At 39.5% G+C, this 18,010-nt stretch overlaps 1 protein-coding gene across 2 annotated transcripts in view; it reads left to right on the forward strand.

The window, feature by feature from the left end:
- DOK6 (docking protein 6) overlaps positions 1-18,010 on the forward strand; it is a 266,549-nt gene that overhangs the window by 98,475 nt on the left and 150,064 nt on the right. For both annotated transcript variants that reach the window (XM_030011402.1, XM_030011403.1), the window contains exon 2: positions 1,688-1,795. In XM_030011402.1, the coding sequence (XP_029867262.1) occupies positions 1,688-1,795 (108 nt within the window). The remainder of the gene's footprint in view (positions 1-1,687; positions 1,796-18,010) is intronic.

An 18,010-nucleotide genomic window follows, 5' to 3' on the forward strand; every position in this document is an offset into this window, starting at 1 on the left:
TAGAATGTGATTAATTAAGCTTAATTATTTTAATGACACTATATTTGCTGCTTATACTTAGTTAGACCAGCATCGCACTGAGGGGAAAACTTATTTTAGCTCTCTCTTCTCATATTTCCTTGATTTTTTTTTTAATTTTTTTTTTTTTTTTTTAATGGGAGAAGTGTTTGATCCAAATTAAATACTATTGTACTTCTTGTGTTGTGTCATCAAATTTTGTAGAATTTCTGAAGAAATAAGGCTGTTCTCCACATATGGCCAGTGGAACCATTAACTAGTACTGGGGTTTTTTTGGTTTTCAATGTATCGTTGAAATAATAACATAAAAGTCTGTATGGTATTGTTTATAGAGCTGCGCAAGTACTGAAGAAGAGAATGAAGTAAACTATTTTCATAGATTATAAAACTAGTTTAATACCTAATCCCTTACTTGCATAATACAGTCTAGAGGATTATCCTTAGTCAGCTTCTCTTTGAACTGCAAATGTATTCTTATTTGATAATTCATTCCTGATTTTAAACTTCTGATTATGGCAATACCATCAGAATGCTTGGTAAATCATCTAATAAAGTACCCTCGTTGCTTAAAAATGCATTTTAAGCAAAATCTAGTGTGTTTCTCATTAAAATGAGAGGATAATATTGTTTTGGGCTTTCTGGAGGATTTTATTTTTCACCACAAGTTTCCAAACTTTAATAATCTGCATAGAATCATAGAATTGTTTAGGTTGGAAAAGACCTTTAAAATCATCGAGTCCAACCGTCAACCATGCACACTAAACTACGTTCTGAAGTGCCTTGTCTACACACTTTTTAAATACCTCCAGGGATGGTGACTCAACCACTTCCCTGGGCAGCCTGTTCCAATGTCTGACAATCCTTTCAGTAAAGAAATTTTTCCCAATATCCAATCTAAACCTCCCCTGCCGCAACTCGAGGCCATTTCCTATCTCCAGCCACCTGACAGAAGAGACCAGCACCCACCTCACTACAACCTCCTTTCAGGTAGTTGTAGAGAGTGATAAGTTGTCCTCTCAGCCTCCTTTTCTCCAGGCTAAACAGCCCCAGTTCCCTCAGCCGCTCCTCATAAGACTGGTGCTCCAGGCCCCTCACCAACTTGGTTGCCCTTATTTTTTCCTTAGAGAGTTTGTCATTGAACTAAGTGAGAGAACTAGATGTTGTTGTCCAGTAATTGTCACACTGGTGCTTATTTCAACCTTGTGTTTTCTGTGCATACAAGCTTATACTAACTGCTGGATACTGTGTTGTGTTAAAAGCTGCAATGAATGTTTCTCAATGGTATCAATACTCTCGTAGAAATAGAGTGTAAATGTGAAAGCTAGTAATGCGTGGAGTGATTTCTGAAAGTACTTTCTCTAATGACAGCCTTATAATGCTTTTCATTTTCAAAGTCCATGGATTTACTTGCATCTCAGGAATTGTGAAATTTGGCATGCGTGAAAGAAATTGAAGCAAAAAAGTGTACAAAGGACTGACAATATGTATAAATTGACAAATTGGGATTACTTTTGTAGAAATAATGGATGTTGTCAGAATTTTCCAGACTTTTAAAATAAAATATTGTCATTTTAAAATTTCTTCCTGAGTCAGTTATGTAACTGAATACATTTGTGATACTGCCCACCTTTAAAGAAAAGCTAATGTAATCCATTGGTTTTGTTTGCAGATTTTCAGGCGTTGTTGGTTGGTTTTCAAGAAGGCTTCCAGTAAAGGACCCAGGAGGCTAGAAAAATTTCCAGATGAGAAGGCAGCATATTTCAGGAACTTTCACAAGGTGAGTCATGCCTTTCTCATGAACTGAAGCATTGCATGTTTACCATTCTTCATTGGGAAGAGTGTGTTCTTGGTTTGTCTAGTTTGCAAACAAGACAGTGAGAATCGGGTTGAAAACCTAATCCTGACACTAAAAGCACAGTAAAACGTCTGTAAATCTCAGTGATGCAGGTGAGATATCACACTGTTTTTTCCAGATGAGCACAAAACCCCCAATGTGTGTGAAGTGACAGACTGACGTTTTGTCTTTAAACATTAGTATTTTGGAAATGTGTAAAATTGTCTGCTTAATGAAATGTTTAGCCATTAGGTATTAACTAAGTATGGAACAAGTTCTGAAAATGCTAAATGCCTTGATTGTAATGGTGACACTGGTTGAACATGTAATGTTTTTCCCAGAACTCTTCAAGATTTACAAGCTCTGTCAACAGCAGGGATTTTTAAGGGCAAAAATTGAGGATTCATTGAATGAAATTCTCCCTGCTTTCTCTGTCACTATAATTTCTGTAATGGAAGACAAGATATTCAAGCACAGGTTTTTCTTTCTGTCTTGTAAGTTACTGTTTTCAGCTCCCCAAGTCAGTCAGTAGTCTTCAAGTTAGATAGATAATCCTAAAATAGGGCAGGGCTCTGTGCTTGTACTATTGTCTTCTACCCAGTCACCTTTAGCTTTATGTCATATCAATGTTAGACATTACGTTAAAACTGGCAAGTTGAAATACAAAGACGATTTAACCAAGGTCACATGGCAAGCAGTGAAAGAGTATGGTTGTAAGTCTAGGTCTCTTGAAGGCAGGTCTAATGCTTTTTATCATAAAACTACAAATTAGCCTTTAAGTTCCAGTAACCTCTTGGTATCTTTAAATGAAAAATGTATATATAATAAATAGCATGCAATTATCCTGTGAATGTTTTCTAAGAAAAAAAGCCCCAGTAATTTCATATTGCCAAAAATCCAAAATTCTGATCTTATATTGGTATCCAGGTTTAGGACTGATGTGTACTAGACTATTGGCACTTTCAGTGATGGACTACAATGGCAATGTTTGCTCCCATGCATCGGAGGCCCACATCGAGCAAAAGTGATTCTTCTTTTCAACATAAATGTCAAAAAAACATTTACTTTCAAAACGTAACTTAATGATGGGTCTTTAAAAGGATTAATTGGATGGTTTGGGCTGATAGCTGTGGTGGGTTAACCCTGGCTAGATGCCAGGTGCCCACCAAAACCGCTCTATCACTCCCCTCCTCAGCTGGACAGGGGAGAGAAAATAGAACAAAAGCCTTGTGGGTTGAGATAAGGACAGGGAGAGATCACTCACCAGTTACTGTCACAGGCAAAACAGACTCGACTGGGGAAATCAGTTTAATTTGCTACCAATCAAATCAAAACAAGGTTAATAAGAAATAAAACCAAATTTTAAAACACCTTCCCCCCACCTCCCGGTTCCTGGGCACAGCTTCACTCCCGATTTTCTCTCCCTCCTCCCCGCAGCAGTGCAGGGGGACGGGGATTGGGGATTGGAGTCAGCTCGCCACACGTTGTCTCTGCCGCTCCTTCCTCCTCAGGGGCAGGACTCCTCACTCTTCCCCTGCTCCACCGTGGAGTCCCTCCCATGGGAGACAGTCCTCCACCAACTTCTCCAACGTGAGTCCTTCCTACGGGCTGCAGTTCTTCACGCACTGCTCCAGAGTGGGTCCCTCCCATGGGCTGCTGTCCTTCAGGCACAGACTGCTCCAGCGTGGGTCCCCTGTGGGATCACAAGTCCTGACAGAAAACCTGCTCCAGCGTGGGCTCCTCTCTCCATGGGGCCACAGGTCCTGCCAGGAGCCTGCTCCAGCGTGGGCTTCCCAGGGGGTCACAGCCTCCTTCGGGCATCCCCCTGCTCCAGCGTGGGGTCCTCCCTGGGCTGCAGGTGGAGATCTGCTCCACCGTGGACCTCCCTGGGCTGCAGGGGGACAGCCTGCCTCACCATGGTCTTCCCCACGGGCTGCAGGGGAATCTCTGCTCCAGCACCTCTGGAGCACCTCCTCCCCCTCCTTCTTCACTGACCTGGGCGTCTGCAGGGTTGTTTCTCTCACATATTCTCACTCCTTGCTCCAGCTACGGTTGCTGCAGCAGGTTTTTCCCCCTTCTTAAATCTGTTCTCCCAGAGGTGCTACCCCTGTTGCTGATGGGCTCGGCCTTGGCCGGTGGTGGGTCCATCTTGGAGCTGGCTGGCATTGGTTCTGTTGGACATAGGGGAAGCTTCTGGCAGCTTCTCACAGAAGCCACGTCTGTAGCCCCCCTTCTACCAAAGCCTTGCCATGCAAACCCAATACATTCCACCTCTCACTTCTGTGAATCACATATTTAAAAATTATCTTAAAATCCACACTCATCACACAATCTTCACAAACTTCACTCACATCAACACAAAAAGAATTCTCCACACCAAAATCAAAATAACATCATCACAACACCGAAAGAAAGTGGACAATTTACACACAGTCCACCTCTTGTCCCTTCACAATTACAAATTAAATTGCCCACCATCATTCCACTCTTTTCTCTTTAGGTGTGTTCAGTCCATGTTTTGCCCGTTACCTCTCCCAGTTACTATCCTTATCTCGAATTCCTCATACGCCATGTTGGGTGCCAAAAAAGACTGTTGTGGGTTGACCTTGGCTGGATACCAGGTGCCCACCAAGCTGTTCTATCACTCCCCTCCTCAGCAGGACAGGGGCAGGAGAAAATAAGATGGAAGAAACTTGTGGGTCAAGATAAAAGCAGTTCAATAAAGCAAAAGCAAAGGCTGTGTGTGGAAACAAAGGAAAACAAAAGATTTATTCTCTACTTCCCATCAGCAGGCAATGTCTAGCCGCTTCCTGGGAAGTAGGGATTCAGTATGCATAGTGGTTGCCCTGGAAGACAAACGTCATAATAATAAATAACCCCCTTCCTCCTCCTTTCTCTTCAGTTTCATCACTGAGCAGACGTCATACAGTATGGAATATGCCTTTGGTCAGTTTGGGCTGGCTGTCCTGGCTGTGTCCCCTCCCAAGATCTTGCCCAGCCCCAGCCTGCTGTTGAGGGGGGGGGCAAAAATGTTGGAGAGACAGCCTTAATGCTGTGCCAGCGCTGCTCAGCAGTAGCCGAAACACTGGTGTGTTATCAACTCCTTTCTAGCTACCAATACAGAGCACAGCACTGTGAGGGCTGCTATGGGGAGAATTAACTCCATCTCAGCCAGACCCAGTACAATAGCTGTAGTGATGGCTGAAATCCTGAGGAGATCCCTTATCTATGAAGTTTGTGTGGATTAGCAACAGGGCAGAAGCATGAAAGTGTGGGGCTTTGGGGGGAGCTTTTTGTTGGTGTTTTTTTTTAATTTTTTTTGAGCATGTTACTGCCTATAGCATACTTTGTGTGTAAAAGGGCTCAGAAACACTATATGTTGCTTGTCAACTGTCATCTTTGTAGAAAAATCATGTGAAATACAAGAATCGCTTGAGAAGCTAAAAAAATAACATAGGCACAGAATACAGCTGCATGTTTTAGTATTGATGGAAGCGTGGCCCTTTGCATTTAACACAAGCAAATGGAAGGGGGGGGTGCTGTTCTTTTTCATCCCTTTTTTCCCCTCTTATTCTACTCCTTGGGGGCAGGGAGCGGGAAGAGAAAGAAATGGGTACTCTTTCCTATTTAAAAGGATACTGGGCTTCTGGCTGTAGAGAAATAAGAATTGTATCCATTCACTTGGATTATACCTATTTTTCAAATAAAGTCATGAAATCATTTCCAAAGTTATATTATCAGAAAATAGAAACCCTGAGTCTTATCCTCAGGCTTGATTTTTTTTTTTTAAAGGATATTTTATTATTTCGTGATGATTATTCTCCTCAATTGCCTCCATTCTGATAAATGAAATAGTGGCGAAGTAGATGTGCGTGAATTGTGAATAGTCATCGAGCGTGACTATTGAGGGAACAGTGCAGGTCGTTATGGGAGCAAATATAGTTATTTGATTGCTGGTATTGGATCAAAATATCTTGATTCTCTTTTTTTTTTCCTAGAGCTGCTTATTGCTTGGTTGTATTTTGAAGTAGTTTATAGTGCATGTTTATTGCTATCCAGTGCAAACTGTTAGCCCTGGTTTGAAATTCTCTGTTTCCATATTCACTCGCAAAATACAAGGAGGGCATCTGGTGTGCAAAGTTGAAGGGTAACTCTGAACTCTGAGAATCAATGAAAAATTTGATTAAATATTGAAGAAATGAGACCTAGTGTTTTTTAAGGAAGATTAAAATATAAGTTGCAAGCCTGACTCCTTATGAAAGGACAACATGCTTGAGAGGGTGAAAGGCTCTGGTTGCACACTAATATTCATATAACACTATGTACATCAACCCTGAGATCTTTATACCTGTACAGTCTCTTTATAACTAGTAGAAGAAAGGGGGTGGTACAGAGGGGGACTCAGCACGTACTGGGATTCTTCAGGAACTTAGGTCCTTCAGACCTTCTGATCGGTCTAGGTTACCTTGGGAGAAGGTCTAGGAGTAGCACATAGTGTTACTAGATTGTACTGTGCGGGTTTTCTAGCTTTCTTATGCAGAGTTACAGGAGAAAATACTCTCTCTCAAGTGGAAACATAACAAAAATTAATACCTCTGATTTATCTGCATTCAAATCAGTATCCAGGATCACAAACAGTACCCTGATATAAGTAACTCGTCAAGATCTCCACTTTTCCATGTTTGAGCTTGAAATGTAGCTCAAATCAAATTCCTATTTAAAGCACTTTACCTAGATGGCTATGTATCTCCTATACTTATGTAATAAACCCAGGCACTGGGCAATATGAATTACAGAGGGGCTAAAAAAAATAAAAGCAGGACTGGTAGCACAAAGCTAAGAGAATTAAACCCAGAGATTTTCTGGTTTACATACCCTAAATGAATATTTATTAAGGAGTAAATAAGCTGGCCTCTTTAGGAAATAGACTCCCTCCCTCCCCAGTATCCAGACAATATGTGGTTTTATTTGTTATTCTGTAAATTCTCTAATGCTGTTGTGCATTGCTTTGGTGGGGCTTTTTAAGTAATTTTCTTATTATAAATAACAGTAATGGCATTAGTCCTTATAGACAAGTGTCTCCTGACAGTAACACTGACTATTACATTCATTAGTTTAAACATGACCTCATCTGATCATTCCAGTTTCTGGTATCAAATTAAAACTTCTCATTACTGTAAATTTAGATCATTACACCCTTGCACAGGTAAGTTATAGCTGAGCTGTACTGTTTTCCCTTGAACATTCATTGTAGAAGTTGTGCAGAACAGCTGTCTTTGCTCCCATTGCTTCCTCCAAAGAGGGCCTAAAGCGGCAATAGCTCTGCACCCATCCCAAGGGTGGGTATGTTCTTGGTGGCTGTTCCTACACCACAGCTTTACCAACTTAAAAGAGGGCATAAATAGCAAGCTTTCTCCTTTTTGTAAAAGAAGGTATAAGGTATGTAAAGAGCGAAATTCTTTCAGGCTTTGGAGGTGTACCGATCAGACAGTACCAGTGCCTGTGACCCATTTAGGAGAGGCTTGCTGGAGCATTACAGGAAGTCAGCATGGCTAAGTAGCAACCTGAAGGTTACTAGAAATGAGAGATCAAACTTCAAAACCTGAAGTGTATCCAAATAAACCAGAAAGCATTACACAGTTGGCCAATTAATTGTTAAAGCAGAATTAGAAAGATCAAAGTAGAGCTTGAAGAGCAGCTAACCAGAAGAGCTAAGACTGGTTATAAATACAGATTCTGACCTACAGGAGCAAAAAGCTTGCCAAAGACCCCATGGATCCAAATGACAGACTATAAAGGAAATGTGCAAGAAAGAGAGTAGAAATGAGCACATTTGCACTGGGGCTTTCTGTACAGCAAATTGGCATGCTGTGTTGTGGGTATGCAAGGAAGGATTCTGCAGAGATGTCTCTGTATCATAAACTTGATCATAGGTACTTCAACTCCAGCTACACAGAATGGTCACTAGGAAGTAGGGAGAACATATTCACTCAAGAGCCCAAAGGGAACTTTAGGATGACAGCTGAATTACTAATGGTAGTCTATAAACTCCAAAATGGAAACCAATAGGCGTGGATTCTTCCATTCCTTGTAAAATCTCCAGTTCCGTTAATGCATGCTTCTCTTTCACTAATAAGGTATATAACCCTCACACACGGAGAAGGTGTTGTGAGCTGGGTCTGTCCCTGACAAGATGTAGCTGTCTTGGAGCAAGAGAAGCTTGAATCTGTTACTGCTGGCGTGCTGACCCTTCAAATAAATAAATACGTGATGTCTGACATAGAGTTCAAGACTTAGTGATTTAATCCCCCCAATATGAGAGATTGTTGTGTTAGAATTGTGTCAACAACAACTAACTCTTAAGTCTTTGAGTTTTATGTTAGCAAGATTAAAGTAGGATAAGATTTTTAGATTTTTTTTGTTACTTGTTTTTTCTGTTATGTTCGATTTTGATGTGCTTTATATAAATCCGCAAATGCAAAATAAAATAAATTCCAAAACATTTCAGCAATGACTTCTGATAGTCAAAAATATATACGGAACAGGTGGTCTTAAGCACATGTTATATAATAAGTGTCCACAAAAATAAATAATAATCAAGAAGAAGAATAGCAGTAGCCTTCTAACTGTAATCTACTAAATTAAGTCTGTGGCCAGGGCCACGCAAGGGGAGCTACATTACACTTTTTCTTTCACTGCTTGATTGTCCTGAAGAAACTTGTGGAATGGTAAATACTAGTTTCAGAAAATGGTGATTTATGTAATGCAATCCCAGTGATTTATGGCAAGTTCTTATATCAGCTACAGCGGTTTGTTGAACGGTTCTTGGCAATAAGATCTCCTGTGCACATGCGTGCACAAGTACACACCTAGAGTTTCTGTGGTGTGTTCATAGTCCTATTTTGTAAGAGGAAGGAGAGGACAGGTTCTTTTTGTGTTTAAAAACTTGGTATGCAGGAACAGTAAGAAATTTATTGTTCTACAGCAGAGTTGCTAGTCTCTAATTGAGATGGCCTTAAACCATGAGGTCATTATTCACTTCAGAATATTTCAGGATAAGTGAATTCCTGATAACTTTGAAAAACACTAAATTTTGCCACAGTCTTCTATGTGCTAGCCCATACTGTTCTCAAATGTAACTACAACTCTAAAATGAAAAATAAAAATATTTACATGTGGTAGCATTATTATAATCCTTATAAGAACTTCTCTCTGACTGTTTCTACTTAGTTACCTTGGGTTGTTTTTTTTTAACTCGGTGTTCTCTGGCCACTGCCAGGTTACCTAAATAAAGATTCATATCGCTAAAGAAATGTGAACTAGCCTACTGTTTATTCTAGTTTAGTCCAAGAGTCCTGCTTTATTTGGAGTATTTCAGTCTCTTGTGTTGCTCATGTTCACTACAAATCAGAAGTTATGCAAGTCTCCTTATGGACCTCTATAATCTGAGATGCTACTATTATTGATTCTTGATAGTGCATTGCTTCTCTGATGCAAAAGCATCCTCAAAAGGAAGTTGGATAAACATCTATCAAAATGTAATTGTTAGGCTTGAGTTCTTGCACTTTTTGTGATAAGATATATTATAACTCTTGATTTGCATCCAAATTTGAATATTATTTTAATTCCCCTTACTGGCTTTTTTTTTGTTTTGGTATAATGTTTATGCTTTCTGTTTTTCAAAATCTCAGATTCAAATCTGTCTGGTTTTGCTATGTTGACCATTCTGCTTCCACTGTTTGTTAGTTGATCTAAATTTCCTTATTAAGTATTTATTTTCTCATCTGGTTAAATTCACTCAAAAATTCATATTAGACGAAAGCTAAATATGAGTACCTTATGAAGATCTGGTCACATTCACAGATACTGGATTTTTACTTTGAGAACAATCCCAAAGTTAGACCATTTTGTCCTTTTCATCTTCTCCCCTTATCATTTGTTCTTTAAAAGTGTGGTCATATTTTATTGCCCAGAACTTCTTTCAGAAAATTTCAAAATAGTGATCTCAATGTAGTATTTTCTTAGGAGCCCAGTGAATGTGTGTGTGCGTGTGTAAGTACGTTAGTTTTGAAAAATAATTTGCAAAGTTTTATCTGCAAAGAATTGAGAATTTAACAGTTACTTTTTTTAAGTCTTTGCTCTTTGAGGTTGAAAGAGGTGCCCAAATGTACTTTGTTTGGGTTTTACACCCCTATTTTGCTGAGTCTTCCAAACCAGAGAGAACTAAATTTTCCTGAAAACCATATCCTTATTTTTCCCCATTTTGACATGTAATTCTCTTCAAATATTTGTTCACAGCACTTTCAAGTAATATCTTGTCTTCTAGCAAAACCATCTAGTTGGCATGGGAAGGTTACAAAGGACATTGCTTTCATGGGCAGCTATTACTCAGCTGACAAGATTTAAATGAACCCTATTTAAATTAATAACTGTTAGTAAAATTATTCAGTTCTGTACACCAAACAATAAGATTTGCAGTAATTATCAGATCCTTCTTAAAATATGGAAGTATCTGAACAACGTAATTGTTCAAAGCAAGCATTCTATGCATCAAAAGCAAATTGCAGGAATAATTGGAGCTGTGCTGGTAATAAAGCTGTTAATAGAGTCTGAGCACATCAAGGGGCAGCATGCAAACTAGTAAAACAAAATCTCTTTCAACAAAGATTGTATTAAGGCAATAACATCTTTGTTCCTTAACAATGGAGTGAGGAAATCTACAAGCTGAGCATGCTGACAGGACTTCGGGCTCCTACAAGCATGGACCTAAAATGCTTAAATGACCCTGCACGTCTCTCCCTCTGTAGGACTCTACTCATCCTTGTAAACCTTGAAGGCACAGAGTATTAATTAGAAGTGTCAATTCACAGGGTAGATGAAGAAGTGGTGTCAATGGATGGCTTTGAATTCCTCAGCAGTGGCATCAGCAGCTGAATCTAAGTATCAAGGAGGGAATAAATGATGGGAAAAGTAAAGATAATAAGATAATCTCTTAGTCTCTACTAGTAACACAAAGCAACTCCCAGACATGTTAGTGGTGGTTCTTACATGAAGATCCGTGTACACTTACTACAGCAAATTCATAGTAATACTTGAGTGTGTGCACAGTTTTGCAGCAAAAGGGACACTCTTAAAAATCAGCTGTTTAAATAGGAGCCTGTATTCCCATTCTATTAAGTGTTAAAACAAGCTGGAAGACTGAACTCTTTACTGTAAAAAATATTATCGGATGGGAGAGGAACATTTAAACATTTCAACAGGAGGGAGGGGAAAAAAAAAGAAAAAAGAATTTATAATGTAAAACTTCCAAAATTTCATTGACCCATAGAACAATTCAGGTTGGAAAGGGCCTCTGGAGTCCATCTAGTTCAATCTCCTGCTCAAAACAGCATCAGACAGATCACATTGCTCATGGCCATGTCCAGTTGGGTTTTGAATATCTTCAGAGATGGAGGCTCCGTGACCTCTACAAAGCTAAACATGAAGTCCTGCACCTGAGACCTAATAACCAAAGCAGCAAAAGAGACTTTTCAGCTCTGCTGTAAAGGCCCTGAGGGTCCTTCTGGGCAGCGCGGTGAGCCTGAGCCAGCCATGTGCCCTGGCAGCAAGGCAGGCAAACCACGTCCTGGACTGCCTCAGCAGGAGTATGGGCAGCAGACTGAGGAGTCTCAGCTAGGAAGGCTTCTCCCTACTGAGTGCTTGTAAGCCATAGCTGGAATATTGTGTCCAGTTCTGGTCCCCTGGCTGCTCTATTCAAGAGAGACACTGAAAAAACTGAGGGGGTCCAGCAGTGGGCCAGTAAGGAAATTAGAGGTTGGAGAACCTGACGTATGAGGAAAGGTTGAAGGAGCTGGGTTTGCATTAGTGATGAGAGAAGGCCCGGGGGACATCTAATCACAGCCTTCCAGTTTTGATGAGGTGGCTGAGGTGAGAAATGGAGGTGTTGTCTTAAGGATGCGCACGGAAAGGACAAGAGGCAATGGGCAGAGGTTGCTTCAGGGTAAATTAGCTGGGTATAAAGAGAAAAAAAAATTAGCCATGGGAACCACTAAACATCAGAGCAGGCTGACCAGAGAGGTCAGTATTTCCTCACTGGAAATCCTGAAGACCTAGCTTGGCAGAGCCCCCTGTAACCTAATCTAAGGCCCTGCTTTCAGGGTTGGACCAGATGATCTCCAGGGTCCCTTCCAACCTAGACTTCTCAGTGAACTATGAAGTATGTGTCTTAAAGTTGCTACAAGCTCTTGATATATCCCTGTGCTGCATCTATTGTGTCAAACTTGTCCTACCGTCTCCTGAGTATATTTCAGTTATCTCTAGTGATGGAAAAAATATACCTAATCTTCCTAGTGTCTCTTAAATCAGTCTCAAGAGAGCTTTTCTTTGAACTACTTCAGTGTTACTGCTGTACCGTAGAGAAGACGATGGTCTTTGTGTCAGTTATGTATATTCTGTTTTTGCCATGAAAATCTAGCCATGTTTTGGCAAAGTTTAAAGCCTTTGCAAACCTGTATTTTGTGCATGTTTGTTAGAAACGCTTCTGACTTTGACAGCTAAAATGTCTCTTGTCATCTCTAAAGCTTTGTATGTGATGGAAATTCAGATAATTTTCTCTCTTGAGTAATGAAATGTGTTCCCCCCAGTTCTTTCAGGGCTAAAGCCTGACATTCACTCTAATAGCTACTTGTCATTTCTGAAGACTAGTGGCGGGGTCAGGTGTTTGAGATGAGATCATGGAGCCATTCTCTGTATGTATATCCTCTGGCACTTAGGTAACATGGACAGGAAAATTGTTGAATTACAACTTAGAGAAGAAAAAGACCAAATGTTAGACCATGGGAGAAAAATAAAGGAATAAATGCTCCGGCACTCTATGAAAGTACTTTATCAATTAGATACCTGGGAGAAACACCAAGAGCTTCTGGCAGACAGAAAGCTGGCTGTTGAAGTTGATATGAGAAATGCTATGGGGAAGAATGGGATGGGAAGATGGTGAAGAAAGTGCATATTATTGAGAGTAGACTGAAATCCATTTTATTTGACTTTCCACAAAACCAAGGAGACTGGCACAGAAATAAAAATCTGACAATGAGAGGAGGTGGACAAGGAAGCAATGAGGATGGATGTAGTTTGTCTCTTCAGCCCAATTATATCTTGAGCAAAGAATGTCAGTGCAGCAGGACAGACGAACATTAAGAGAAAGGAAGAGGGATTGTTCAGATTTTTGCACCAAAGCAAATTGCTCTCTAGTTACACTACCTACCTCATGTTTCAGCAGCTGGAAGGTGTGCACTTCTCAGACATTTCCCAGGAGTGGCAGGTTCTGAAATAAAAAGTCCCCGTGTCTGGGAGTGAGGGTTTCAGTACCAGTGTCCTGGTTTCGGCTGGAATAGAGTTAATTGTCTTCCTAGTAGCTGGTACAGTGCTGTGTTTGGGATTTAGGATGAGAAGAATGTTGATAACACACTGACGTTTTAGTTGTTGCTAAGCAGTGTTTATAGTAAGTCAAGGGCTTTTCAGCTTCTCATACTGCCCTGCCAGCAGAGGCTGGGGGTGCATGAGAAGCTGGGAGGGGACACAGCCAGGAGGAGCTGACCCAAAGTGTCCAAAGGGGTATTCCATACCATGTGACATCATGCCCAGTATATAAACTGGAGGGAGTTGGCCTGGGGGGGGATCGCTGCTTGGGAGCTAACTGGGCATCGGTCAGCAGGTGGTGAACAATTGTATTGTGCATCACTTGCTTTGTATATTCTATTATTATTATTGTTATTATTTTCCCTTCCTATTAAACTGTCTTTATTTCAACCCACAAGTTTTACTCCCCCCCCCCCCCCCCCCCCGATTCTCTCCCCCATCCTACTGGGTGAGGGGAGTGAGTGAGTGGCTGCGTGGTGCCTAATTGCCGGCTGGGGTTAAACCGCAACAACCAGGTACCCAGATGAAGTTGGGGGATAGGTACTTCTGAAGAGAGGCTGGAAATAAGGTCTCTGAAGGAGGTCTCCACTGGTCCTTGGGGGTAGATCAAGAAGAAACTGTTGAGCTAGGATATAAACCAGCTGGATTCTGCTGTGGAGATTTGTACTAAGCTAGCTCTCCTTTTTAATGCGAGTGTTGTTGAGAAGCTGAATCCTGGATATCTCAAATTCAGATTGGAAGTTTAAAGGACATATTTTTGACTTTCATTTGTTTTCACCGTACAGTTTCTTTGTTCCTTTCCTGTCAATATAATCCACACCTCTCAGAAGTGAGGAAGGTGTGAAAGGAAATTAATATTTCTGAAACCATCTGTGTGAAGTATTTGTGTCATGACCATTATGGAAGAACCCTGAGAGAAGCCAGGGTGTAACCATTATACCATTAAGTCAGAAAAACAGTATGAAGTTATGAGAATCGAACAGCCTCTATTTAACAGAATGGTAGTTATCATTTATTCTGACTGAGGTGAAAAATAGCTATGAAAAATCAAATAGGATCATATAATTAAGACAATGTGTATCATAATACGTATAGAAGGGGTGCCAATAAACATAAAGGTATTTATTTGTGTTAACATACAGAGATCAGACCCAGTGGGGCCCACTGCCATACAAACAATAGGAAAATAGTGGACTAGACCTATAGAACTAGTAGTCAAAGTAATACTCAAGTCTTCCTTTCCTAGGAAGTAGCCTTGACTCTGTATTTGTTATTTTTTCTGATATTGAGTGTATCTATTCTGACTATTCAAGTATAGAAAGTAAGTATACTACATAAATAATAAAAGTTCATGGTGAAAGTTAAAGACCTAATTATCTAGCCTGCTGTTTATAACACTAGTAAAGAAATGTTACGTGAGGAATTCTTTTTTCTTAATGACAACATTTTCCCTTGAAGCTACTCTGAATTGTATCTGTGTTGTTGGTGGAATGTTTACCATTTTGATGTGGAAATGGGAAGAGGCGTGGTCCCTTGTGCAATAGCTATAAAAGGAGGCAGACAGGTACAAACATCATATTATGGTGTACCAGGGAGGGCAGACAGGTTTGTCACTGTAATTTACTTTCTCTTAATAAAGGGAGATGAAATATAATAAGTCTTATGAGTACTAAGTTTCATTTAAGGTTTTGATTTGCTTATAGTAAGGGAGGCTTTGCAACGTAAATAAAGAGCAATCTATTATGAAAATTGGCACAAAGCTATCTAATTATTACTTCTTCATAGAAGGAAATTTGAAATTCAAATCACTGGCTGATGAAGGTTATTAAAAATGCATTAGAGTTGAAAATGTAGCTGTATGTAATTGTCATAATAGATATTCAAAATTAATTTATCCCCAATGACAATTAAGTTAAAAGAATTTTCAAATTATCAGCTAACAAATTTCAGTTAGTTTTAGAAGTACAGTGAAAACATTTCAAAAAGTTTGTCAAAAAATTAAAACTATCTCTTTTAAAAAAAATCCTAAAAGATGGTTTACATTCCTGTTCAGAATCTTTGCTTTTCTTCTGTTTCAAATTACTGCACTCTATTGCATTTTTTTTTTTTGCCTCAGGTTCTCTCCGTTGCATTTTTCTGTCTTTTGCATTTTTCTCCTAAAGAATTCTGGACTACTTTGAGTGTGTGTGTATACACACATGTACAGGCATGTGCTGAATATAGATTAATTTAAACTCAAAGATTTTCATTATATATCTGTTTTTTCATCTAGTTGATGTATTTTTCTGATGAGCATCAACAATCTCATAGGTAATACGGTGCTATTAATACTTCTTTTAGAATATCTGAAATGCCTTTAATATATATGTTTATATTTAAGAACAGTATCAAAATGCCAGTGTTGGTATTGTTGGATTAGGATGGGCGTTATTTTTGAAGACACTGAGGCATACTGACATTCTCTAAAAATCAATGGGGGTAAAGTTTTCTAAATAATACTATTTTTGTGGTGGGTCTGTATTTATTGTTTGAATCCATTTTAAGGACAAACCAAAACAATTTAGGCTAGTGGATATCTCTGTGGTTGTGCTTGTATATGTGCATGCGTGGGTTTGTACCGCTTGCTGTTGGCCAGAGCCTCCAGCTGAGTCCTGTGCTTGTGTGTGGCTTCCTCACCTTTGGGATCAAGCGAGAAGAGCCAGGAACAGGGAGGGCAAAGATGATGATGTCCCCTCTCCTTTCCTGGCTAATGTCGTTTCTCTTTTTCTGAATAAAGCTCTTGATAGTTCAGCGGATACCCAGCAGCTGAGAGGTGCTTAAAACCTGCATCATGAGGAGCCTCTCAACTGTGATTTGTTTGGGTTTTTTTTTTTCCCCCTGTGAGTGGTGCAATGGAAGTAAGCCAGCCTTTCTCACCTAATTTTGAGCCAAGGGTTCCCCGTGGTTTCAGGGTCTGGCTAAAGGGAGCTACAGCCCAAGTTGAAGGCTTTCAGTTTGAAAGGGGTAGGAAGGGGAGTTAAACCTAGGGCTCAGCCACTGGCATAACGTACAGCATAGATACAACCAAAATAATTTATGTGCATTGAAAGCCTACAGTTACTTATATCCTCTAACACTCCTGACCCAGTTTGTCAATGCAGTGAGAGATTACGTAGTTAGGGTTATACCTAGCAGTTTAGCAGGAAGAATTATATACCCATCACTTACTGTGCTCAGCAAAGTTATATTTTGTAAGCATGTCTTTGCTTGTAATTTGTTTCAAATGTAGTCTGTGTTAATAAATACTTCTTTTTAATTGAGCTTATCTAACAAGATAAGTTTGGGAATTATTACAGGTCAGCCAATTTAAATAAACCAAGAGGAAAATCTAAAGGAAGTTTTGGAAAAGTACATTTCTCCTTTTCTTTTTACTCAAAGACAAATAACATATTCCTTTTAATTAACCAGTACCTTTGGGCTGAAACTAGAAAAGGTCTGGACATAATCATGTATTTTGAGAATGTTAAAAGTGAAAATTCTTAAAAATGGAAACAGTTTCTAACTGTCCAGTATATTTTAGTAGCCTCATAAGGCTATTAAAACTCATATAATGATGTAATTCATTTACACGTTCATTGTGAAGAAATGTCCTATTACTCCTTTTGGATAATTAAACTACAGTAATGAAATGCCCCGTTTTGTTTCTCAGGCATAAGCACAGTACCACTGTTTGCATACCTAGTAACTCTAGCAGGAAGTTTGATATTGAAAGTACCTTTTTTTTTTGATTGTAGCTGAAATTTGGAGAGGTAATTGGGAAACCTGTTTTATTTCAGTTGTGAATCATCTTCCCTCTCTGCCATCTCTCTAGCATGGTGTTATTTTTCAAGTGTGAACCTGGGTTGCAAATTAGAATGTTCTTTTAGTATTAAGGTATTAGTTATTTTAAATTTTGTCAACACTCACTTTTACAGAAGTTGTGTCCCCCCCCACACCCCCCCCCTTTTTTAATGCCATACTAACACAGTAGTCTGGTATTCAGTTTGCACATCAAAATGAAAGGTCAGATTGGAAAAGATATTTCAAAGGTTCTTTAGGATAGTGAGGAAATGGGGTCGGGGAGAACTGGGATTTTTATATTACAAATGACTGTCTATAAAAATACCCTTTGAAGTGTGAAGGCTTTTCTTTTTCAGTGTGCATTTAAAAATCCTAATTGAAATGTTTGTTAAGGGAAGAGGTCCACATACACATGAACTGATCAGATTTTAACTCTTGCTTTAAAACACCAGGCTACCAGCCAAAACCAGAATAATCCCAGTAGGCTGGTTGATTTTATGGATTAGGCAGCAGTTCAATCCTGGCAGTATTACAGCAGCGCAGTTTGAGAGAAAGTAAGGTAACTTGGCTTGGCAAAACCCCTACTTCTTTGCCTATTAAGGGCAGCTGGTATGACTTAACATGCTTTTTCTGCCTTGGTAGGTTTGATTTACAGGCACTGTGAAACAATATAGCATTTAAAGTGGCATAACAAAAGCTAATCAAGTAAGTTTGGTTTCCATCCTTAATTTTTTTAGATTTCATTGAGGCAAAGTGAAGCCTTTGTAACTGCTTACATGGTAAGTGGGCAGTTAGAACACAGCATGAATCTGGTACCCAGGTGGTAGCCCATGTGAAATCAGCAATACTGATATTTAGCATACTTAGCAATAGTGAAGACTTAGAGAGAAGAGAGAGTTAAGGTGAAGATTCAGATTTTCT

The sequence above is a fragment of the Aquila chrysaetos genome, chromosome 4 (assembly GCF_900496995.4).
Source record: "Aquila chrysaetos chrysaetos chromosome 4, bAquChr1.4, whole genome shotgun sequence".
Classification (NCBI taxonomy): domain Eukaryota; kingdom Metazoa; phylum Chordata; class Aves; order Accipitriformes; family Accipitridae; genus Aquila; species Aquila chrysaetos.